Source organism: Mirounga leonina, unplaced genomic scaffold (assembly GCF_011800145.1).
Source record: "Mirounga leonina isolate KUSES-001 unplaced genomic scaffold, KU_Mleo_1.0 Mir_177, whole genome shotgun sequence".
Lineage (NCBI taxonomy): Eukaryota > Metazoa > Chordata > Mammalia > Carnivora > Phocidae > Mirounga > Mirounga leonina.
The window spans coordinates 1,149,480-1,175,082 of record NW_023270459.1 but is presented as its reverse complement, the minus strand read 5'-3'; the positions used below and the strand labels follow the sequence as shown (position 1 = coordinate 1,175,082).

The 25,603-nt window shown below is 50.1% G+C and overlaps 1 protein-coding gene across 1 annotated transcript in view; it reads left to right on the top strand.

The window, feature by feature from the left end:
* SAMD4B (sterile alpha motif domain containing 4B) overlaps window positions 1–25,603 on the top strand; it is a 37,568-nt gene that overhangs the window by 7,604 nt on the left and 4,361 nt on the right. Inside the window, exons 2-11 of the mRNA XM_035023396.1 lie at window positions 5,452–5,854; window positions 15,379–15,849; window positions 20,262–20,501; window positions 21,582–21,691; window positions 21,852–21,938; window positions 22,618–22,960; window positions 23,588–23,673; window positions 24,292–24,410; window positions 24,952–25,150; window positions 25,356–25,479. Of these exons, the coding sequence (XP_034879287.1) occupies window positions 5,659–5,854; window positions 15,379–15,849; window positions 20,262–20,501; window positions 21,582–21,691; window positions 21,852–21,938; window positions 22,618–22,960; window positions 23,588–23,673; window positions 24,292–24,410; window positions 24,952–25,150; window positions 25,356–25,479 (1,975 nt within the window). The 5' untranslated portion in view covers window positions 5,452–5,658. The remainder of the gene's footprint in view (window positions 1–5,451; window positions 5,855–15,378; window positions 15,850–20,261; window positions 20,502–21,581; window positions 21,692–21,851; window positions 21,939–22,617; window positions 22,961–23,587; window positions 23,674–24,291; window positions 24,411–24,951; window positions 25,151–25,355; window positions 25,480–25,603) is intronic.

Below are 25,603 nucleotides of genomic sequence, written 5' to 3'. Positions count from 1 at the left end.
GTACCTTTTGCCCAACTTTTCTAGGTAGTGGAAGGGAACTTACAGGAGGCTGTAATATTCTGAGGAACAAGCAAGAGCCAGACTATCTGGCCTTGAAAATCTGAGCTTAGCTGTGTGTAGTCTTAGGCAAGTGACTTAACCTTTTCTGTGTCTCAGTTTCTCCATTTGTTGAATGAGAATAATATTGTGTGTGTATATCTGTAGATATGTGTGTAATACATGTGTATCTTACGTATATGTGTGAAATATAGCGTATATGTTGTTTTTAGAATCAAATGAACTCATCCACAGAAAGCTGTTAGCATAGGGCCTAGCATATGACAGGATAGGTGCTATAGGAAGATATGCTAAGGATCATGGTAGGTATTTTTATATACATTGTTTCATTTCATTCTTAATAACAAGCCTCACTGAGGAAGAAACTGAGTTACTTGCCTAAGGTCAACACAGCAAGTAAGTATCAGTAGGAGAGCCCAGGTTTCAGCCACATCAGACTCCACAGCCTGGCTTCCAAATGAGGAGAGCTGACCTGCAGAGGCACCTCCTATCTGTGAGCCACTTCTTGCTGCTTGAAGCCAAGGAAGGGAGCCTAGTGAACAGTTTTTCCTACAACCTCTTAGCCAATTTTGGCTTCATTTCTCACCCTCCAGGGTTGGTAGATGCTTCCAAAGAGGGTTACTTGGTCCCTTAGAGACCAAATACGGCAGCGGTAATATTGGACTGTTTAAGTGGCTTTTGACATAGCGGTTCCCCTCTAGTGTCTTGCCTCAAAGGAGGGAGTAGTTTTTTGGTCATACAAAGACAAGACCAGAGCACTGGTAAATTCTGTTTTTGTATGGGGGAGCAGTCAAGGCTCTTCCAACTTTAAGTGATAGAAACACAATTCAAACTGTCCTTAGCCCAAAAGGTATTTATTGGTCCATATAACTGAAAAGTCTGGAGTGAGAGGCTTCAGGCTAGCTGGATTTGATCCAGGTCTTCAAATGTGAACAGGTCTCCTTCTTTGTCCCCTTATCTCTTGACTCTGCTTTCATCTGTGTTAGCTTCATTCTGAGACAGGCTCTCCCTGTGAGGGAGCAGAAGTGGCAGCCAGTAACATCAGGAGATGTATATCTGAGTAACGCTGATAGAGAACTTATTTTCCCCAGTAGTTCCAGCAGGAATTCAGTGAAGACTTTCCTTGGCCAGTAGATTTTCTATGTCTATTCCTGGAGCCAAGGAAGACAGTTAATTTTCCAAAGGTACCAGAAGATGGGAATGGATGTTTGGTAAGCAGATCCACCAGAATCCATCACAGTAAAGAGCCTTGGAATAGTCAGTGCTGATGCCTCTTTCCTGGCCCATCGTACCAACCCAGGCCTTCCCTTCTCATTGCTGCCAAGCACCCAGGACAGGAGGTAGCTGGGACCTCTGGCCCTTCGATGGAAGAAGGCCATACAGTCCTCCCCTCCAGTCACCATCCAGACCAAACACCCAGCATCCTTCTTCTGTCCTAAAAGTGACTGTTTCTCTAAAGCCCCCAGTGTTTACTGAGGATTGTCAGAGCCATTGTTGGGCATTAGATCCTCTCTGCCAGTCATGTTCCCGAGCAGCTGGGTGGTTTGAAGGTATAAACCAGAGAGGCCTGAGGGAAGGATAGTTAGCAGACTCCTGGTCTTTTCACAGTTTGTGTCCATCTATTCCAAGGACCGCAGGCCACAAGCTTTGTTTGTTCCTTATAGTGGTTCATTGTTGCTGTTTTAATGTGAATTGGTTTCCAACATTTAAAAATAGGGGAATTTTATTTAAAAATCCTGATTTCTGGTTCCTCTTTAAAAAAGCAAAAAACAAAACACACACACACACACACACACAACTAAGACCTAACAATACTGGGCCCAAATTCCCCCATGGCAGCAGTTGATTAGAGCTAAAATAAGTGACTTCTTCCTTTAGACAGGGCATGTGCTTTCCAACTCACCATAGTCCTCACCAGCCTGCTTCATTCAAAACCTGGCCTTATTATTAAATGTCATGTTTGAGACCCTGCTCTGTCCCACAGCTTTGCTTATTTGGGGGAAGAAGCTGGCCAGCAGCTTATTTGGGGGGCACAGTGCTGTTGCTTAGGAAAAGTAACAACCCAGTAAAAGTTCATGGGAAAGACAGTGCACAACTTTGGTCTGTTTGTGGATTTGGTCATCTTCTTGCCGTAAATGCTGTTGGCATATCAAACCTCTCGTCACAAATGTTCCCTCTGAAATAGTAACATGTCCTTCTATCTTATGAGTTGCCACCCAGTGAAGGAATCCCTCCCACTCCCAAGGGATGTTCATGTAGCTTCCACTTGACCACTTCCATCAGCCAGGGAGCTTATTACCTCCTCACATGGCAGCCAGTTCCTTTCTTGGACAGATACATTATTTTAAAATTCTTCCTTATGTTGAGGCAGCTGCTGTCTCCGTGGGGCTGAAAGCCACAAAATGCTGGAGCTGGGAAAGGAGACTGATTTTTTCAGGCCTGTGAACTACCATTCATCCATCCTGCATTCAGGGCAACCATTGATAATCAATCACAGTTCTTTCTCACTGAGCTGGGAAGTAGAATGCAACCTGAAAACTTTTTCAAATAAAATTATTTAAAAATTACAAAAGTAATATGTGTTTACTTGCAACTAGTGAAATGCTACAAAGTTATATGAAGGGAGTTAATTCCTTCTTCTCTCCATGGTAACCAATGTGAACAGCCCAGGGTGTGTCCTTATACGCATTTCTTTATACACGTGCATATAGAGATATAATATATAAGGGTTTTTGTATGGCTTTTATTTTCTTTTTACAAAAATGACCTTGTATTGTATATATTACTACGGAGCTTTTGATCATCCCTGCAGGTTGGTGGTTAAAGATCAAACACTATATATAGTTGTGTTTTTCGTATTCTGCTGTCGGGATCAAGCATGTTTTTGATAGCTACACAATATCCCATCGTGTGAGGTGTGTCCCCAGTTTATTATTATTGCCCTTTGATGGGTATTCATATTGCTTCATTTCTTCAGGATCCTTCTCACCACAGTGCTCCACGCAGCCACTGCCAGTCGTTTGGAGCTGATCTGTGAAGTAAAACCCATTTGTCATGTCTGATCCAGTCTGGCTCCTTATCTTACACATTGCAGAGAAGGGAAGCAGACTCGCTTAAAGATCAAAGTGAATCAGTGTCTGGGGCAAGACTAGAACTTAATTTTCTTGACTCAACATTTCCCATGTCACCTCTCACTTCCAGCTGTTTTTCCTGGTTCTCCTCTGGAGTAAAAGAACAAGTCTAATTCCTCTTCTGTGTGCTACCCCTTCAGATATTAGAAGTCAGTTATGTCATTCCTTCTGAGTCTTCTCTTCCCCTGGGGAAATTTCCTCAGTGCCTTCAAATTTTTCTCTTAGGACAAGGTTTCTAAATCTGTTTACCATCCCGTGAGCCATTCCTTCTATCATCTTCTCGCCGCAAGGCTCAATCTCAAGTGTGGCTTCCATGCTTACCTTCTTTATTCATTCTTTCAACAAATACGTATTGAGCACCATCTATGTACCAGTCACTGTTCTGGGCACTGGGTGACTATATAGCTTGCTTTCTGGTGGAAAGAGAAACAACAAAAATAAGGTGATACCTGAGGGTGTCAAATTATATAGAAGAAGTAGCGTTAGTGTGACTCCTTAGACTGGATGGTCAAGGAACCTCTCTCTGAGGAAGTAACATTGAGACTTGAGTGACAAGCATAAGTAGGTTTGGGGGAAGAGAATTCCAGTGAATAAGAAAACTTGGTACAAGATGAGGTTGGAGAGGCCACAAGAGTCTTGCAGGGCCCTGTAGGCCATGATACGTTCAGGTTTAGTTTAGGTTTCACTTAAGTGAAATGGGAAGTCTTTGGAGGATTTAAGCCAGGAGGCAACATTTGATTTCCTTTTAAAAAAGATTTCCGGGGGCACCTGGCTGGGTCAGTCAGAAGAGTGTATAAATCTCGATCTCTCAAGGTCATGAGTTCAAGCCCCACGTTGAGTGTAGAGATTAATAAAAAGGTAAATAAACTTTAAAAAAGATATCTGAAAGGTCTGTTTAACTTGGAACAAGGTTTCATTTTCCCCTACACTTTTCCTTATATCCAAAGGGATTGACATCTGGGGCAGTTTGATCTGTTCAGGTGTCCCACAGAGGATCTGCCAGGTGAGTCACAGCCATCCTCAGATGTACCTCACAGCCCTCTTCAGCGGGATCATGGAAGTTCAGGGAGATGGCAGTAGCTCCCTAAGACCTGAGCCCAGCAGGTTCAGTGGGTCTTTGTGTGGAGTTCTCAGTCCTTTGGCAGCCAGAAGGAGATGGAGCCAAATGTGGTTTGGGGATAGAGCCAAGGCACTGGTTGCAGGAGAGACAGGGAAATGGGAGTGGAGACCTAGAGCTCAAGATACTTAGAAAAAGGCTTCAGAGTAGTGTCCAGAAATCAGTCAACTGAAGAATAGGCCTGTTGTCTGCCCAGTTAACACAGCTCCTGTGTAGTTCCTGTCTAAGAGAGGAATTTGGACACTTTCTTGCTTGGGAGTTTTTTTACTTTGGATGTGACTCTTCTCAGGTTGGCATCTTTTGTGCTCTTAGGAGTCTGGGTGACAGTCTGGCATCTTTGGGAGCCAAGGGAACTTCCCAACCCAGGGGGCTTGGGTCAGGAGTAGCCTTCAGGGGAATGAAGAAGAGGTCTGGGGGAAACTCACCTCAGAGCAGAGACGAGTGAGATCTTAGAGGTCAGAGCTGCACCTTTCCCAGAGTGGCAGAGTTGGTTTGGAGGAGGTGAATCCCCCAGCCTGTTGGAAATCTTTGAAAAAGCCTTTGTCCATGCCCCTACCCATGGGCACTGAGGCAGTTACTGATCAGTTAGCTGTCTGCATACTTGAGATCTCCACTGGGATTGCCACCCCATCATCCACTCACATCTTAGCTTTGTGAGTCTTAGACTGAAATAATATAAACTCCATGGAGTCCTCTTAGCAGGTGAGCAGTCACTCTTTCCCACTCTCAGAAGAGGTGGCCAGAGACCAGCAATGTCAAGGCATGTGCTGGGGGTCATGTGTCACCTGGGACCACGTCTCCATTAATTCAGATCTTTCCCTGTAGTGTGCAGCCTCTCCTATTTCCGATTTCTGGAAAATCCTACCAACTTACTCTGCTTCCTTTGGTCCCATGACAGCCAGGCATGCTAGGCAACATCTTCTCCTCAGTCTCTCTGAATCCCAGTCAAGCCTTTTCTCTGGATCTGGAGATTGGAAGGAAATTTGGTTTAGTATCTGGTAATTGGCTTCATCTTTCTCCCCGGGGGCTCAGCAGAGCAGATACCCTGAGAGAGGAAGGCATGAAGGCTCCTTCCCCCTCAACCCCCACTAACCATGCTAGTTCCAGCCCTTTCATTCTGTCTGACCCCCTTGCTTCCTTTTCTAGGAGCCTGGAGAGGTGTGGCTGGACCAAGACCTCCCCCGATGTGAGCAGGTTTCCTCCTCCCCCCACTGCCCGTTGCCACCACGCCAGGGAACGTCCTCAAGCCCTGGCCCTCAGGGGAGAGGTAACAGGAGCCCCGAGCCGAGACCATGTGACGGCGCTGGCCCTCGCCACCGCCGTCCCCTCCACCCTGGCCCCAGGCCCGGCACCATGATGTTCCGAGACCAGGTGGGCATCCTCGCTGGCTGGTTCAAGGGCTGGAATGAGTGTGAGCAGACGGTGGCCCTGCTGTCACTTCTGAAGCGGGTCACTCGCACCCAGGCCCGCTTCCTGCAGCTCTGCCTGGAGCACTCGCTGGCGGACTGCAATGACATCCATCTGCTGGAGTCGGAGGCCAACAGTGCTGGTGAGTCTCCACCCCTAGAGACAAGCACAGTGGAAGGGAGACCTGGAACAAAAGCAGATGTCAGAGGGCTGAGGAGGCCCACCCCCACAATGGTGCTGAGAAATGTAGGTCCTGAGCTTGTAGCTGGGTGGGGAGTCCCTGACCTCCCAAGTCATCATCATAGGTCTCCTGGGGCTTTGTTGCCAGATGTCCTCAGATATGGAATGGGGGGTTACTGGGGAGGACAGTGCAAACTGGAAACAACCCATAGCAGAGGAAGAGTTACGTAGGGTGGCCTGTCTAGGCAGCAGAGGAAGAGACTAAAGTCATTACCTGTGAAAGGGGGTTGGAAGCTGAGCAAGTAATTCATTTCTCAAGCTCTAGGACACCAGAGCTAGGAGGGAATTTTAGAATTCTTCCAAAATTTGTGAGTCATCTTAAACTGTTCTTTACTCCCAAAGGTAAGTTGGACTTAGGCATAAAGAGCTTCAAGAGAGTTTTGAGTTTAGATATAGTCCATATCAGTTCCCTAAGCGCTCAGTAGAGAGGTATATTCTGTGTCCCATGAGGTTGGCGTTGGGATGGCTGAGCCAGGCTTCTCTAAAACTGTCTGTCCCAAGAGCCCCCCTCGTAGACCAGAGTCAGGCTGGAGAAGAGGGCAAGTCGTGCTACCTGAAAGCTAACTGGGGAGGGGACCTGGAGGCTCCGTGTCAGCGCATCCAAACCCTTCCCACCTTCTTCCCCATGATAATAGTTCACATTGAGCCCTTACAACAAGCCAAGTACTGGCTTTACTTGGACACTAACTTTGAAAGCAGTCTTCTTTGGCGGCTCTAGAGCCCAGCTGTCTGGATTTAAATCCCAGTTCTGTCATTTGCAATATAACAAAGTAACTTAATCTTTCTGAGCCTTGATTTCTTCATCTTTAAAATCAAGACAGTAACTATGCTTACCTTCTAGGGTTGTTGTGAGCTCTGAGAACAGTACCTGGCATGTAGTAAACACTCAATAGATGTAAATTGTTTTTATTGTCAGTAACTTATTTAGTTCTCACAACAACCCCATGAAATAGGTACTGTTATTATCCCCATTTTATAAGTGAGGAAATCCACATGGGCTGCTAAGATTGGGACTGGGGAGCCACAGAGTTACCTGGTTTCCCTCATCTCCCCAGGCCCATCCACTTTGTAATAGTCACCTTTATTTTTCTGAATTTTTATGTACAAGTCACAGAAGCACCGTGGTTATAGGGTGAGGTGGCTCCTCAGGCCAGGAGTCACACCGGCTTAAATCCCTCACAGGAGGACAGTGAGAACAAGAACCTAGCAAGGCTGCAGCAGACTCAGAGCTCAGCAACTTCACACCCCTCCCTCCCTCCCCACCAGGGAAGGCTCCTCTCTGCTCTCTAGCATCAGGGGCAGGAGTTCTTGGTTGCGGGATGGCTCTGCCCCCAGAGTAGGGCTCCTTTGGGGCAGGCCATTGTCTTATGCAGTGTTGGCACACATCCCTCCCACCCCATCCTGAACAGGCAGTTGTTGAGCACTGGATGCCAATCTTGTCTGTATATCAGAACCATCAGTGGTGTTTATTCTATTGTTTTATTAGAACATGTTTAATTTTTGTGTTTGTTTTCAAGACTTGTAAAATCAAACCGTATGAAAGGTAAAAAGTGAGGGCTCCTCCCTTCCATACTTCCACCTTCCCAGTTGGTGTATGTTTTGTGAAATATTCTGTGCATGTATGAGTACATATACTCTCCCTTCAGCTTGTTCATTGTTTTGATCGTTTTAATACATAGAGTGGAACACTGTACATATTAACCAATTTTGTTTAACAGTATAACTTGAAGATTTCATATATATATATGTGTGTGTATATATATATCCCTCATTGTTAATGGGTGCATAATAGCAAGAATACATAAATTGGTATGTTTGGCCTGCTCTTACAAACAGTGTTGTAATGAGTACCCTTTAAGCATCTCTAGGATAAATTCCTAGAATTCTGTGGAACTGCTAGTTTGAAATGATGTGCATTTAAAATATTCCCTAGGGGCACCTGGGTGACTCAGTCAGTTAAGTCTCCAACTCTTGATTTTGACTGAGGTCATGATCTCAGGGTCGTGGGATCGAGCCCCGTGTCAGGCTCCATGCTCAGTGCAGTCTGCTTGTCCCCTCTGCTGCTTCCCCTGCTTGTGTGCGCATGCACTCTCTCCCTCTCCGTCTCTCAAATAAATAAGTAAAATTTTTAAGTAATAAATAAATAAAATATTCCCTCTTACCACATTGCCTTGAAAGACATGGTACATTTTATTCCAAGAACAGAGGCCCATCCCAGATGGTTTGCATTGGGATTTGAGGGGTAATGCCTAGCCAGGGCTGAGAATTGATGAGGAATGAATTCACTGGTGTATGAAAATATGAATCAAGGCCTTCGGCCATAGTCCCATGTCAGATGGTGAGATGGAGAGGTAGGGAAAACTTAGAATGAGAGAAGAGAAGGAGGGCTATGGTGTATATCAGAGTTGGCAGGAATCCTGCCAGGATTAGAGCAGAGCATGACTGGAGAGAGACGTGATCACAGAGGGGCACCTGGGTGGCTCAGTCATTAAGCGTCTGCCTTCAGCTCAGGTCATGATCCCGGGGTCCTGGGATCGAGCCCCGCATCAGGCTCTCTGCTCAGCGGGGAGCCTGCTTCTCCCTCTCCCACTCCCCCTGCTTGTGTTCCCTCTCTCGCTGTGTTTCTCTCTGTCAAATAAATAAATAAAATCTTTAAAAACAAAAGAAGTGATCACAGAGGTAAATTCTATAGAGCCTTGAGTGGCTCTTTCTTGATAGACATGGGCCTCCAAGACTAAGGAGGCCTGTGTCTCCTGTCTTGGTGCCTCCCTCAAGTAGAACAGCCCCCTTGCGTTATTTGTGAAGGAAGGAGCTACTTCCTGGGCCTAGAGGCCTGCCTTGTGGGAGGAACTGTGCACCCTCTGCCTTTTTCTCTTCCCTTGTTCATTATGGCCTTCCCATTCCCTTGTGTTTCCCAGACTTGCATCATCATCCACCTTACCTGGTGGGAGGTAGTGACTGTTAAAATCCAGCCCCTACCTGCCCAAGCCAGACCCACCAAATCAGAATCCTGAGGGGATGGGCCTGGGAACACATACCCAGGTTCTGCTGACCAGGCTGTTTGAGAGATGATGCCCTGCTGGATGAATCATTTGTCATGGGACTTGAGAATAGGAATCCGGACATCTAGGAGTTCTAGATCCATCTCTGCCCCTAACACCTCTCATGTGTTGGACCAGTTCCACCCCTCTTAAGCCTGAGAATCTGTATCTGAACAGTGAGAGGGTTGTTCTAGATACTCTTCAAGTGCCTCTTGGGCTCTGAAATAACGCACCAAAGAAGGTAGAGCCACAGCCAAGCATATTACTGCCTTTGTTGGGAAGCCAAGCACGTTCTTCTAAAAGAATAGTTCTTAGTATTTTAAGAGATGGACTCTTCAGAGAATGTGTTCCCCGCCCCCACCCACCACCACCAAGATGCACACTTACCCCACAGATCAGATCATGAATTCGTTTAGTACACCAATCCCCAGGGAAGAGCTGCCTCATAGGGTCTGAAACTCTTCAGCTTTTTAGATACCTTCAGCAGGGTGGCTGAACAGTGAGGCAGATCCTCTGCCATTTTTTGGGTTTGTGCTCTGTGTCCCAACCACCCAACCCTGCCCCTTCTTTAAGTTCTCCCAAGGAGATCCTGGGTTCAGGTTTGGGTTTGGGTCAGAGCTACCCACCTGCCCATCTCCTCAGAAAGGGCTTGATCTAGGCAAGTGGGTCCCAACCCTGGCTTCATATCAGAATCATGCAGGCACCTTATAAAAATAATCTGAGGGGTCGCCTGGGTGGGGCTCAGTCATTAAGCGTCTGCCTTCGGCTCAGGTCATGGTCCCAGGGTCCTGGGATCGAGCCCCACATCGGGCTCTCTGCTCAGCGGGAAGCCTGCTTCTCCCTCTCCCACTCCCCCTGCTTGTGTTCCCTCTCTCGCTGTGTCTCTCTCTGTCAAATAAATAAATAGAATCTTAAAAATAATAATAATAACCTGAGGCCTGGGTCCTATCCCCAGCAAGTCTATTTGTTAAGCTCCCTTGTTGGCTCTTGTGTGCATCCAGTGGAGAACCACTTGTCTTGATACTGGTGCTGATTCTGGGTGGGCCCAGGAAGGTGGTGAGGGTATGCAGCCTACTGGGAGTAGGGAGTTGGGGCTGTGGAAGGGGGATCTGGTCTGGGCTATTCCTTCCTCTCAAGCAGCTGGGAGGGTTTAGGGAAGTCCCCCAGCCCAGGCAGCCAGTGTTGGTTTCATGGAAGCAGAATCTGAAACCATACCCAGGAAGAGAAAAGCAGTAGTACCCTACGGGTCTCTGGAACAGGGAAGGAGAGGCCCCAGCTTTCCCCTTGCTGTCATCCCTATTCCTTTTCCCAATGCTGTCTTCCCTGCCTGTTTGGAGCTATAACAGTAATCCTGGCCCTCTCTTTCCCCCTGATGCTGACTTGGACCAAAAGGGTAGAGCCAGGGAAGCTGAAATCCCCTTCGCTTCCTGGGCCACATTTCCTGCATTTCTTTCCTCCTCCTGTCCTCTGAGTCAGAGTCCCTGTATCCAGCAGGTTTAAACTCCTCCCTCTCTGGCTCACTGAATCTGGGTGGGGAAACTGAGGTCAGGAGGGGGCCGAGGCTGAATGAGTCACCAGAGCTCAGCTCTCATGCCTCCACCCTCCCCTTTGAAGCTCTACTGACACAGTTCATCAAACAAAAATGTGAGCCCCCTGGCCCTCCCCCATGTTTGTGCGAGCCGGGGTGAGGTAGAGAAGGGCGTGCTTGCAGCCAAACCCCAGCCCCTGTGACGAGTGCCTGAGGCTGCCACGATTGTTGCAACAGCCCAGCACATAAAAATGGATTTGCTCCTATGGCAGTCTCCAAGATATATTTGGCTCCTATGATTTGCCAGGACCCAGGGTCATGACCTACTTAGCTCTGGTCACCTGGCCAAGGAGAGTACTCATGCACCGTCTCTCTGGTGCTCTCTGTGCCTACAGAACCCAGGTTTGCAGCTTGGTGAGAAGCAGCCATTGGCATGGCATTCCCCAGCCCCCTCCCCCATCCGCCCACCTCTAGAATTTCATCATTGCTTATTGTGCCTCTAGCTCAGAGGAACCAGAGACATGTCTGTTTTTGGTAAATAACTGCATGAAATTCCCCACCCCTGTCAGGCATCTTAAGGGGGAGTCCCAGATGTGCCCTCTTATGTTAATTGCTCCCCACAGCCCCCACACAGCGTGGGCTCTAAATCTTCAACCAGGAGCAATGACAGTAATAGTTAAAATGCGTGGAGTACTTAACACATAGGTGCTTTGCACAACTGTCTCATTGAACCTTTACAACAACCCTGTGACAGGGTTTTTACTACCACTGTTGTACAGAAGAGGAGACCAGGCTCAGAGAAGTTAAAGGACTGGCCCACAATTACGTTGACCTAGGTCATAGAAGCAGAGGTAGATTTTGAATCCAGGCAAGCTGGCCTGTTGAAGCTGTGCTCTTACACAGTATACTCTGCTAGGACATGAGACAGGGTCACTTGAGGGGTCAGGGGATCCTCGAGAGGGCACATGAAACACACTTAGACACCACTACCTTCTAGGAGACCATCTGGGTTCAATTGTGCAGGTATTCCTCAGGCCCCTGCTGTGCTTCAGCTCTGGGTCAGACTTTTCTGATCTGAGCAGGAACGAAGTTTCATCCCCACCCGTCATCTGCAGCCCCGGCTGGGCTCACCCCAAGGGGCCTGAGGCTGCGTAAATTCCTTGGACCAGTTCCAGTGCTCACTGATGCTTCCCAGTCATGGGAGGCCCGCCCTCCCCACCACGCCGCTGCACAGACACATGAACACATTTCCCCAGGGTCAGCCTCTAGTCGTCCAAAACCACTCTCTCCTTTCTCTGTAGTAGAACAAGGTCCTTCATTGAGCCCAAGCCTTGGGGCTGTTCTGTCATGTCCCCTGGCAGTACCAGAGGAGAAGCTGTGTCCTGTAGCTCTGGGGTCCTGGCAGTATTCTGGGTGGGGGAGGGAATAGACAAGGCTTCTCTCTGTCCCAGAGGCCTCTGGCTACCCTATAAGGCCTAAACAACAGCCATTGAGAACATCAGGGTAGGGCTGGAAGGGGTAGGCTGACTGCTGGAGAAGGAAGAAAAACACCAATCACTGAGTCACATACTAAGTGCTTACTGTGGGCAGACTCTGTCAGGTGCTTTACATGCATTGCCTCCCTAAATCCTCTCAATAGCCCTGTAATCCCCCTTTTCCAGAGGAGGTAGCACATTGCCCAGGCAACTGTATAACCCAGCCGGGATGCAAGCCTCCTTTGACTTTCTGTCCCTAATCTTCATCGCTGTATTTCTTCTTCCTTCTCATCAAGAGCAGAAACTTCAGGTATTAAGTCAGGGAAATGGGGTACCAGGGTATTCGTTCCTATGTGATCAAGTGCCAGATGGAGGTAGGAGAGAAAGGTGAAGGCTTCCTGAAATCAGGAAGGTCTGTCCCACCTTGGAAACATCCTTAGATATGGGGATGACCTAAGAGTCAGCCTTGGAGTCGTGGGGAGCTGGTTCAAGAGAAGATGGAGGAGATGAGGTTTCCTAGCCTTGAGTGGCAAGTCCTGCATGAGATCTGGGAAGCCAGGGACGGCGATGGGATGGAGAACAAGAGACTTGGCATTGGAGAACTAGTACAGTGTTACAGGTAAAAGTTCCTCCCAGTTCTGGAGGCTGACAGACCAGGGTTCAGATCTTGGCTCTGTCACTTTGGGGAAGTGATTCCACCTTCTGAATCTAGTCCCTCATCTATAAGATGGAGATGTTAAAAGAGGGTTGAGGTGAGGTTCTTAGCATAGCGTCTGGCATATAGTAAATTCTCAATAAATGCTACCTGTTATTACTGTTGTGTAGTATCACTGTTCTGTTTTGGCCAGTACTATGGGCATAGCAGGAATTGAGGACTCTGCATAAATGGATGAATCCCTGGGCACCCGAACAGGGCTTCTCTAGGAAGTTCAGAGCAGAGAGTCCCAGGCCAAGAAAATGTGTAGTTATATGGCCAGGAGTTGGGAGTTGTGTGTGATTCATTTTCTTAGAGCTACAGATTTAAGCAGAATTGGAAGAATTTTTTTTAACATTTTATTTATTTATTTGACAACGAGAGAGGGAACACAAGCAGGGGGAGTGGGCGAGGGAGAAGCAGGCTTCCCACTGAGCAGGGAGCCCGACGCGGGGCTCGATCCCAGGACCCTGGGATCATGACCTGAGCCGAAGGCAGACGCTTAACGACTGAGCCACCCAGGCGCCCTGCAGAATTGGAAATTTGTGTGAATTCCTGGACCGTAGATTTCCATACAGGTCATTAAGAGAAAGAGAGGTGTGAGGGGGTGTTTCTCATGTTTTTATGCAAGGCTCCCTATGCAGAGGAGACCAGTGGTCCTTGGAAACTTAAGCCTTTAGGAAGTTGGGTTGAGACACCATCAGATGCAGAGGGATCCAGAGCGGGGCTCAACTTGCAATCCAGATGCCTGGTACTCTGAGGCTCTCCTTATATAATATACACCCATTCCCAGCCTTTCCAGGACCAGGAGTGGGCATGTGGCTTTAGAATCTCTGTGGGTATTTGAAAAGAAGGAGCAACAGTGAGATATAATAACCGTGATGTTAGATAGGGCAGCTAATATTTGCTGAGGACTTACTTTGTGCCCTACTTTGTGCTGTGGTCTCACTTAATTCATAGGAGCTATGCCAGGTAGGAATGATTCTGACCCCTACTTGACAGATAAAGTAAAGCTCAGTGAAGTTACCACATTTGCCCAGAGTAACATGGTCAGTAAGTGGGAGAGGAGGGACATAAGCCACATCTCTACCTGTTCTTTTTCATCACTCACCCCTCTAGAGTCCTAGCTCTGTCAGGTTAGAGCCAGCTCCTTTACCCCTTCCCAGGACCTCACCGATAGCCCAGTAGCTCATCCCTCAGAACGCCTGTGTTAGGTGTTTGCAAATCATCACCCTGGCTACAGGTCTGAGCTCAGTTGCCCAAGAGGGAGGACACAGTTGGCCCTAGTCCTTGATCATTATCTTTTTTCTCAAGTATTGGTATTCTTTGTCCCTTTCCTTTGTGCTGTCAGCATTTTCTCCCATCCTCTACTCCATTGAGCTAGTTACAGAAGTGGTAACAAGGTTTTCAAGGAGGACAGTCAGACCTGTAATAGTTCCTTCCTAAGGCCTCCTTTATGTGGCCAGGCTGTGGTCTTATTCCTGGGGAGTGCCCTTCTGAGGGGAGGGGAAACCTGGCTCATCTCCACAGACAGACTTTAGGCCATCACACTCTGGGGTGGGAAGAGAACGTCACCAGATCACTATATCATAGAGCAGCTGGGAGGCTTCCCGGAAGAGGGCAGGTTTAAGCAATCCAGAATTTGGGTGCCTTGGTGGCTCAGTCGGTTAAGTGTCTGCCTCTGGCTCAGGTCGTGATCCCAGACCAGAGTCCTGGGATCGAGCCCCGAGTCAGGCTCCCTGCTCAGCGGGGAGTCTGCTTCTCTCTCTTTCTTCCCCTCCCCCTGCTCCTTCTCTCTCGCTCACTCTCTCAAATAAATAAATAAATCTTTAAAATAAAAGTAAGGGGCGCCTGAGTGGCTCAGTTGTTAAGCGTCTGTCTTTGGCTCAGGTCATGATCCCAGGGTCCTGGGATTGAGCCCCACATCAGGCTCCCCGCTCCGCGGGAAGCCTGCTTCTCCCTTTCCCACTCCCTCTGCTTGTGTTCTCTCTCTCGCTGTGTCTCTCTCTGTCAAATAAATAAAATCTTTAAAATAAATAAATAAATAAAAATAAAGCCATGCTAAAAAAAAAAAAAAAACAGCAAGCATTTAGTAAATGTATTCTTTCTATATGCCTGGCCACTTTCCATTCTTTATTAGCTCATTGGATCTCAGGACAACACTGTGAATTGGGTACTGTAATTATCTCCAAAAGTTTTCAGGTGAGGAAATCATTGCTCAGTGAGGTTCAAGGTGACTTGCCCAGGGTCTAGCTAGTGAATTGGAGAGTCCAGACTGTCTGATTCCAGAGCTCAAACTGGTAACCATCATATTCCACTGTCATCTCCTTTCAGGAAGGAGGCTCTTTTGATAGGGAAAACGGGGTGTGGGTAGAGGCTGTGAAGATAATGAACGGGGATACAGCAAGAAGGGCAGGCCTGGGGATAGCAGGAGGAGCTCAGATTCCAGAGTAGCAAGCAGGTTTGGCTGATGGGGAGCCACAGCAGGTGTTGGAAAGTAGGAGGGATGGAACCAGGAAAAATTACTCTGGCAGTAGGGTGAGTGCATTGGGTCTCACCAATACGAAGGACAAGCTTAGGGGTCATGAAAGGAGAAGGGAGAGGACATTGGAGCTGAGGGAGCAGACTATAGGTAGCACTCCTGGGTCTCCCTGGCTCCCCTGACATTTCCTTTTGTCCCCTCTGCAGCCATCGTCAGCCAATGGCAGCAGGAGTCCAAAGAGAAGGTGGTATCCCTCCTGCTGTCCCACCTGCCCCTGCTTCAGCCAGGCAACACGGAGGCCAAGTCGGAGTACATGAGGCTGCTGCAGAAAGTGCTGGCCTACTCGATCGAGAGCAATGCCTTCATCGAGGAGAGCCGCCAGCTGCTCTCTTATGCCCTCATCCACCCAGCCACCACACTGGAGGACCGCAACGCACTGGCCCTCTGGCTGAGCCACCTGGAAGAGCGGCTGGCTAGCGGCTTCCGCACCCGGCCTGAGCCCACGTACCACTCACGCCAAGGCTCAGATGAGTGGGGGAGCCCTGCAGAGCTGGGCCCTGGGGAGGCAGGGCCAGGCTGGCAGGACAAGCCACCCCGGGAAAATGGACACGTGCCCTTCCACCCATCCAGCTCAGTGCCGCCAGCCATCAACAGTATTGGGAGCAACGCAAATGCAGGTGAGGGAGTGGGGGTTCCAGGAGGCCATGCCTACTTGAAAAAGGTCAAACTGGTCTCTTGACTCGCTGTTCGGCCTTGGGCAAGTCACATAATCTCTCTGGACCTCAGCTTTATGAGGCCGTGCAGAGCTTGTGAACTGGCGTTCTGGGAGACATATCTGACCTGCAGACATGTCTTGTTGAGCCCAAAGTGAAACTTTGGTTTTGTCTTGTTATGTGTTAAAATAAATGTGGTGACATAAGAAATTGGGAATTTTCCCCTAAAAATCCAGATTTCAGTTTCTCTTAAAAGTTAAAAAAAAATCTGACAACTCAAGTCCTATAATCCTGTAGCAACAGTAAGATGGAGCTGAATATTGTGTCGTTCCCTCCGCCTGCAAAATCCTGCACATGTGCCCCAGTTGGCCGGTGCCCCTGCCACCTTCCTTTGGGCATGTCTGATACCGGCCGGACCTCTGAAAGCATTGAGTCACTGGCCATAATCTAAGGTCCCTTCCAGCTTAGACATTGTGGATTTGTGCATATGGCTTCAGCCAACAGCATTGTTTCTGAGAAATCTGTGTTTGTAAGCCTGTTTATGTAAGATGTAATTCACACTATAAGGTATTAATAATAGTAGGTAACATCGTTGAGCGTTGACTGTGCTGTAAGCGCTTTTCTGACATGATCTCATTTAATCCTTGTCGCAACTTTATCATCAGCCCCATTCTAGAGATGACATTGAGACTCAGAGGTGAAGTCATGTATTCAAGGTTATACACAGAACAAGTAGTAGAATGGTCCAAAGTTCAGACCCAGGCAGTCTGACACCAGAGTCTGCCCCTGGCAACTACGCTGTTCTCCAACTAAGCGGTCTGGAAAGGGCTGTGTTGGTCAGCACCCCAGAGGCTGGGGTGAGCAAGAGGAGCTGGTATTCTAGTGAGTTTTTGAAATATTAGTTGAAATGAACAGGATAGGTGAAAGTGGCATTTCCAAGGCTTGGTGAGGTAATATTACCTGACTCCAGGTGTGAGAGGTTTCCAAGATTTAACCTCAGCATGGCTGGTCCCCTTTGGCTGGCTGGTAGTGGTTAAAGCAAGCCAAGAATGAGTGGCAGTGAAATGTCATCCATCCAGCGGGTGGGGCGAACCTGGGTCTCCTGTTGGCACCTGGTACACATCCTTGATGCCCTGAGCCTCTTTCTTCCCCCAGTTTCATACGGATGTCCTGGCCACCTGCCTCCCTCTCAGGTGCTGGTAAGAATCAAGGAAAATAGAGGGATAGGAGAGCATTTCTGGCATCTCTAGCAACCCAAAGTGTGTTAGACCTTGTTTTATAGTCTCAGAGCATCACAGTTTCTGGGTCCAAATTGGGAAAATATATTAATAAGGATAAATCTAGCTAAGATTATTGAGCATTCAGTCTTTTTCAAAAGCTGTTCTGAGAACTTTACACATATAAATTCTTTGGCTGAGTCACAGAAAAGTCACCTGCCCCAGGTAGTATAGCCAGAATTTAAATCCAGGCAGTCTGGCTCCACAGCTCATACTTCTAACTGCTGTGCTACATTGCCTCCACCTAGAAGGGACCCTGCCATAGATGCTCGGACCTCATCAAGGGGAGGGTTTACCCATGCAGGGTGCCCATACATTTCTTCCTCCCTCCAATGGGGACAGCAGCTATTAAGGGACTAACTGAGCTGGAACAACGTCAGAAGGGTTGAACCAGAAGAGAGAAAGGAATTGGGCATTCTAGGTAGAGGACACAGCATGAAATGAAGTCACAGGGGTGGCAAATTGGAGTATGCAGACGGGTCTGGCTGGGATGGAGAGACGCAGGGATTTAAATGAGTAATAGCAGTAGCAGACATTCACGTTTACTGTGTGCCTACCCCTGTGCCAAGGCCATTACTTGGAAATGGAGGCAGAGGGGGCAGACAGAGTGACTTGCCCAGGATCATAAAGTTAATAGGTGGCAGAGCCAGAATTCTAGTGCAGGTCTGTCTTTACTCCCAAATCTCAGTATATTAGGGCCACGTTCTGGGGGGCCTTGAAGGATAGGGTGAAGCTTTTCAACTTCAAGCAGTTGCAGGAAACAGGAAACCATTAAAATATTTTTGAGTGGGGAGCAAGGATTGGCCTGTAAGGGCAGGCAGGGTGGGTTTGGGGTGCTGCCAAGGACAGACCAGGGTTTCTTGGAGAGTGTGAGGCCCTGGATCTCCGGCATTCCTGTTTTTATAGCTCTCATGCTGTGCTCGGCCTCCACCCCAGTGCCTGGCCAAGCAGAGCTCCTCAGGAACTGCACGATCACTCCAATCAGGATAATTTCCTGCCCTCTCAGCCTTGCCTGCCTCCTTCTTGGCTGAGAAGGGAAGAGGAGGAGGCCATAGGCACCAAGACAGGCAAAAGAAAAAAAAAAAAAAAAGTCTATACTGAGTCCCATGGGGCCCAAACGGTGCCGTTTTCTGGGAATCCAGACACTTGGAAGAAGCCGTGAGAAGAGGACCCCAGAGGTCACAGGCAGACGTGGAGGCTGGCCTGAGGGGATGGATCACTGCACTGCCCTGTCCTTCAGGTGACTCCCTGGCTAGGAGCATAGATTTTGTCACAGATGGAGGAAGGTGGTTTAGGGTCTGTACCAGGCTGATTGTCCTTTCTGGGTTGAGTTTCGGTGGAGCACTGGCAGGAATCTCAGCCTTTCCATCAGAAACAAGGCTAGGGTTCTTCCGTTGCTGCCTCCCAACTCCCTCTGGCACCTGGGGCAAAGTGCTTCTGTTCCCTGAGCCTTGGTGTTCTCACCTTCCCAGGTGAGGCTTTTTGGCTTTGTGGCCTTGTCTTTTTATTTGACTTTGGGTACTTTTGAATTCCCTGTGTCAAGCTCAGAGGTGCCCTTAGCACCCTTAGGATGGACCATGGGTGCCCTCCTTTGGGCTTTTATGAAACTAAAAGCGGGGTTGCTACTCCTGCAACTGCTTGAAATTGAAAAGCTTCACCCTGTCCTTCAAGGCCCCCCAGAATGTGGCCCTAATATACATGAGCCCAGAGTCCAGTACAGGAGGCGGGCGGGTGATGAAAGTAGTAAATGCTAGGCTTGAGGCAGTAACACAGGGCCCCAGGGAGTGCAGAGGAAGGAGTCACAGAAGAGCTAACACTTGACTGAAGAGTGAAGGCTGAGGTGGCTGGGAGGGCAGGGTGGAAGAGCAGGTGAGTTAGGCAGAGGAGTAGTTACATGGAAAGGTCTGGAAGCTCGTGGAACCTGCCTTGTCCTGAGGATGGTTAAAATCAAGTTGGAACCCTTTTCCTACCTCAGGAATGGGATGAATGGAGAGTATGAAACATCTTGTGGAAGAAGCCCTGGATTCACCCTGAGTCACTGGGCCTCATGGGTGGCTGATTTTAGCTCAGTACAGGAAAAATCTTTGGGAGGTGGTGAGGCCCAATGACAGGGATGTTGAAGAAGCAGTTTATGTATTTCATTAATTCATTTACTTTACAAATACTAATGAAGCAGCTCCTCTGGGCCAGACCCCACTATAATTACTGAGGATACAGTGATCTTTAAGACAGGACAAGTCCCTGCTGTCGTAGATCTTGTATTATAGCAGGCATGTACCGTTCATAAGCATGTGCACAAATAACTAGGTAAAATCACTCCAGGTATGGTAGGTGTTATAAGGAAGATAAGTAAGAGTCATATGATAGAGTAACCAAGATTGGTTGGGGCCAGCTACTCAGGGAAGGCCTTGGAAGAGATGATGCTTGCTGGAGATGAGACTTTAGGGAGCCAGCTGCTAAGATCAGGAAGACAAGAAGAAAGAACAAATGCAAAAGTCCTGAGGCTGGATAGCTTGAGTGTTCCAGGAATAAATGAGGGTTGGTGGGGAAGCAAAAGCTAAAAAGGCTTGAACTGAAGGGTGAGTTGGGGGGAGGTGAGAGGTCAAAGATGAGCAGGGCTCAGGTCCCAGGTCCCACAGGGCTTTGTAGGTGTGTGGAGAAGTTTGAGTTTTATCCTCAGCGTGAAGGGAAGTCATAGGTGGGATTTAAAGCAGGGGCTAACTTGGTCAGGTTTGCATTTTTAGAAGGATCAACATGACTTCTGTGAGGTAAATGGACTGTAGGAGGCAAGAATGAAGGCAAGAAACCAGTAAGGAGGCTATAGCAGTAATTCCAGCAAGGGACACCAGTTACAGACCAGGGTGCTGGAAGAGAAAGTGAGGAGACCCAGAGATGTGGTTGAGAGCTTGCTGATGGGTTGGGTGTGGGGAGGAATGAGGGAACGAGCAATATCTTGTAGGTGGTTCCCCTCAGACCCCAGGGTCCCTTCCTGTTGTTGGATTCTGGGGCCGAGCCGCCGTCCGTGGCACCAACCAGGGGGCATAATCTCCTGTGGTCAGATCTCCAAACCTGACCTCTTGCCTCTCCCCTTCTGGCCAGGTCTCCCCTGCCAAATTCACCCCAGCCCGCTGAAGCGCTCCATGTCGCTCATCCCCACGAGCCCCCAGGCCCCTGGTGAGTGGCCGAGTCCGGAGGAGCTCGGGGCCCGGGCTGCTTTCACCACGCCCGACCACGCACCCCTCTCGCCCCAGAGCAGCGTGGCCTCCTCTGGCAGTGAGCAGACGGAGGAGCAGGGCTCCAGCCGGAACACTTTCCAGGAGGACGGCAGTGGCATGAAAGGTACGACAAGGGAGGGCAGCACTAGGACTCTCTGAAGAGAGGCTTCTGCATAGCCTAGAGGACAGAAGGGAGCCGTGGTAGCTTCTACCTTCCTGTCCCATCACCCTGTACCCTACCCTAGGCAGGGACAGGTCTGAGGGGAAGAGTGAGTCTCTGCCCTTAGGGCTCAAGACCGAGCAGAGAGATCCCTCTAGGCCCTGATCTGATAGGGGAGAAACCCCTGCTCTCAGACACCCCAGCCTAACAAGGAAGCCAGGACACAGCGGTAGCTGATGGAACAGAAGTTCCAGGAAGACTTTAGGGATACCAGTGAAGTCATCCTAGTACATGGCCAATCAAGCAGCTCAGAAGGGTCAGATGTCCTGATATCAGGGAAGGCCACCTAGAAGGGTGTGACTGGGCAGGAGAAGTGGCTTATGGGGGCACCTGGGTGGCTCAGTCAGTGAAGCATCTGCCTTCGGCTCAGGTCATGATCCCAGGGTCTTGGGATGGAGCCCCGTGTTGGGCTCCCTGCTCAGTGGGGAAGCTGTTTCTCAAACCTTCTCTCTCTGCCTGTGCTCCCCCTGCTTGTGCTCTCTCTCTCTCTCAAGTAAATAAATAAAATCTTAAAAAAAAAAAAAATGGCGGGCGCCTGGGTGGCGCAGTCGTTAAGCGTCTGCCTTCAGCTCAGGTCATGATCCCAGGGTCCTGGGATCGAGTCCCACATCGGGCTCCCCGCTCTGCGGGAAGCCTGCTTCTCCCTCTCCCACTCCCCCTGCTTGTGTTCCTGCTCTCACTATGTCTCTCTGTCAAAAAAATAAATAAAATCTTTAAAAAAAAAAAAAATGGCTTATGGACCCTTGACTTTCCCCTACTTCTCCCAGTTTTCTGCAGTTTCTCATGTTACCTCTGGTTATGTTGTATCCCCGTACTCCAGGGGATTCCATAGGGCTCAGGAGAAGGTGGTTTGATGCTGGGGCCTCAGGGTCCCACCAAGGATGGACCATTAAAAACTGCAGAAAACTGCTCCCTCCCCACAACCCTTCCCCTGCCCTGGTCACAAGGGCCAGATTCCCGACCTCTTTCTCTCCTTTTCCACAGATGTGCCCTCATGGCTGAAAAGCCTCCGCTTGCACAAGTACGCAGCCCTCTTCTCACAGATGAGCTACGAGGAGATGATGACGCTGACTGAGCAGCATCTGGAGTCTCAGGTGACGCCAAGGGGACCATCAGGGAGGTGTCATGGGCAGCACCATTTTGACGTCACCCTTGTGGCCCCAGCCTCTGATGTCTCTTCAGGCCTTGTTGGGGCACCCCAAGTACCTCAGCCTCACATTTCCAGCTTCCTATCCCTTTCTGCCCCTACCACAGAATGTCACCAAAGGTGCCCGCCACAAGATAGCCCTGAGCATCCAGAAGCTGCGTGAGAGGCAGAGCGTCCTCAAGTCCCTGGAGAAGGTGAGGACCTGGTACTCCCATCTCCAAGGCCAGCTGACTGCCCAGTGGCTCTGGGTGGCCTCCCCTGCGGGCTTCCCCAGCCCTCAGGTCTGACCTCCAGAGGCCCCAGCCCTAGGGAGGCCAAGAGCAAGTCAGATCACTGTGTTCACCTGCCCGTGGCTGAGAGGCTCCCCTCCCTTTCTGTCCTGGTCTGTGCCTCCAGACTTTGTCTCTCTTAACTCAATCCCCGCTGTCCCCTTTCACTTTTTCATTTCTGACTGGTGTTTCCCATGGAGCCGAATGTCTCCCTGTGTGCATGATCTCTCTTTCTATTGGTGGTTTCTCATTCACTCACTCTCTTTTCATATCTGCCTTGATTTGCATTCCTTTTCCCCTTTCCTTGCCACTTGCTTTCTGGTTCCATCCTTGGTGGGACCCTGAGGCCCCAGCATCAGACCACCTTCTCCTGAGCCCCATGGAATTCCACTTTGAAGGGGGGAAAGCGGGAGTACGTGTATACAAATGTGTACATACATGTGTGTATATGTGAGCTTGTCTTGTCCTTTCCTGCCTTCTCTAAGTGCTAGGACTCAAGCTTCCACCAGCCCTCTCTCCAAGCTCTGTCTGATCCCACTTGTGTAGTCATTCTATGTAGCTGTGGGGGTCAGCATGTGACCCAGGATGTGTCCTCCCTACTCAGGATGTGCTGGAAGGCGGGAATCTGCGCAACGCTCTGCAGGAGCTGCAGCAGATAATCATCACCCCCATCAAGGCCTACAGCGTCCTCCAGGCCACCGTGGCTGCTGCCGCCGCCACCACCCCTACTGCCAAGGATGGGAGCCGGGGGGAGCCACCACTGCCAGGTGCTGAGCCTCCCCTGGCTCACCCCGGCACAGACAAGGGCACTGAGGCCAAGGACCCTCCAGCTGCAGAGAGCTACCCCCCTCCACCAGCTCCAGCTCCCACTGATGGCAGTGAACCAGCCCCGGCTCCCGTCGCCGACGGAGACATCCCCAGCCAGTTTACACGGGTGATGGGCAAAGGTGAGACCAGGCAAGGCCCAGCAAGAAGTTCTGGGACAGGGAGCCAAGTGAACCCAGTCATCAGGGATCAAATCCAAGTTAAATGATGGGAGCAGAGCTTTTTAAAGTACCCTGGGGACTAGATCACTTCAGAGAGTGGCTGAGACTGAGAGTAGCAAGGCCCTGCCCTCAGGTATGTCCTGGTTGATGGTGGGAGACAACCCTTACTTACCCGCACAGTGTCTCTAGCCTGAGCAGAAGGGGGAACAGTGTGTCAGTGGAAATTGTGTACAGTATGAGGCAAATCCATTGGTTCTTTCACGGGGGACTAAAGTCCACAGGATGGGGATGGTGAAACTCACAGTGGGCTTGGCCTTTCCTAAGGCATAATGGCATAGCCGACTTTACACTTGGGTCCATATCCTTTTAGCTGTGTGACCTGGGGCAAGTGATTCCACCTCTCTGAGCCACTATGGTGGGCTTTATATATCCTCATGATAGCCAGGTACTGTGCTTCGCACACAGCCAGAACGCATCCAGCCTGAGTGTCCTCTTCCAACTTTTGTGCTGGCCAGCAGGGGCCAAGGGAGCTAGAGCATGGCACAGGACATGCTGGGGCTAACTTCCTCCCTCTCCCTTGTCCCTCAGTGTGCACCCAGCTGCTGGTGTCCCGACCAGACGAGGAGAACATCACCAGTTACCTCCAGCTCATTGAAAAGTGCCTGACTCATGAGGTGAGGCCTTCTCTAGGGTCCCAAGAAGGGAAAGGCTGCCCCCATCGCTCTCAGCATCCACATTCCTCACGTGGCCCTCAGGGCCCTGCCCAGCTGGCACCCATTCAGCGTCTCCAGCCCTCATCCCACCAGTGTTGGCTCCAATGGCTGCTGTGAGCTCTCCTTCTCAGAGTCTTACTACATATTCCTTCTCTGGGGAGCCTTAGTACATATTCCTTAATAATATAACATTCTTGGGCCATAGATTCATCAGTTACTGGGGATAGGATGCACTGCCGATGGGGCCTGTAATACTGGAACATAAGAAATATATATTTGATCTTCCCTCCCTCCTGCTGGTCCCTCGGCAACTCAGTTCGAACGAGTACACCTCAGGGATGCCTTCACTGGCCCCTCATAGCAGATCAGGCTTCTCACACCTCCTGGGCTTCTCCCTCACGGTGCTCATCACAGTTCAGATGGCCCGCGTATCTTCTCCCCAGCTGAACCGTGAGCTCTGTGTGTACAGGTTTATCTCTGCACCCCAGCATTGCCTAGCACAGAGCAGGCAGGCACAGGTGGATGAATGGAAGGCAGATCTGAAAGCACACCCTCCCTGCTTCATGCTCCCAATTCTAGGCGTTCACGGAGACGCAGAAGAAACGGCTGCTGTCCTGGAAACAGCAAGTGCTGAAACTCCTCCGGACCTTCCCGCGCAAAGCCGCACTAGAGATGCAGAACTACCGGCAGCAGAAAGGGTGAGCGGGCAGCCGGGCTGTGGGGACCTTCCCTCCCGAGGCCCTTGGTGCTGGACAGGTGGTGCTCAGTGGGCTGATCGCGTTCTGGGCTGGGAATTGGTTGTCCTTGTTCAGTCACTGGGTGACCTTCCACAAGTCACCCTGTGAAGACTTTCCCAGAAGAAAATCAGGGTGTTCTTACCACTAGAACAGGGTACTGAGCTGGCAGAAGCAACACCTGTCCCGTGTTCTCCTCCCCTGTGTGCAGGGGGCTGTGAAGTCCCTTTTCTCCCCAAATACTAAATACCGCATTTGAGAATTCAAGTTAGAACTGCTGTAAGTGGATGTGAGGAAACCTTTGTCCGCTCCCATCTCCATCCTGGGGGTACCTTGGGATAGGAGTACAGAGTGTGTGATACAAGGACTTGGGCAGGGAGTCCTTGTTCAGAGCAGGTCTGTGTTCTGTCCTTCCCATGGGGATTATGACGGGAGAGGTGAGGAAGGGGCGGACAGAGGGGCCCCAACCACCTCAACTGACACTGTGCCTTCTACTCTCTCACAGCTGGGCGTTCGGCTCCAACTCACTTCCCATAGCTGGCTCTGTGGGGATGGGGGTGGCCCGGCGGACCCAGCGGCAGTTCCCCATGCCTCCCCGGGCCCTCCCACCCGGCAGGATGGGCCTTCTGAGCCCTTCAGGCATTGGGGGCATCTCCCCCCGACATGCCCTCACTAGCCCCAGCCTTGGGGGCCAGGGCCGACAGGTGAGCCAGTGGGAAGCGGAGGGCCTGGCACTTCTGGGATTGGGGTGGTGGTGCCTGGGCTGTGCGTGTCCATGTGTTTGCACCTGGGCCTGGCTCAGAGGGGAGAAGCTCCTTTGCCAGCTCCACCGAGCCTGGGCTTGGGCCTCGGGCTTTGGCCTCTTCCCACTCAGCTCACCACTTTTCTCTTGCCCTGTGCCCTGTGCAGAACCTGTGGTTTGCCAACCCCGGAGGCAGCAACAGCATGCCCAGCCAGAGCCGCAGCTCTGTGCAGCGCACCCACTCCCTCCCGGTCCATTCTTCGCCCCAGGCCATTCTCATGTTCCCTCCAGGTAAGCTGCCCCCACCCTTGGGGCTCCGCTTCGGCAATACTCTTAGGTGGGTGGCCCTCCTCTCAGTCCCATTCCCACTATCCCCTCCTTCTACCTCCCACCACTCTGCACCCATCTTCACACA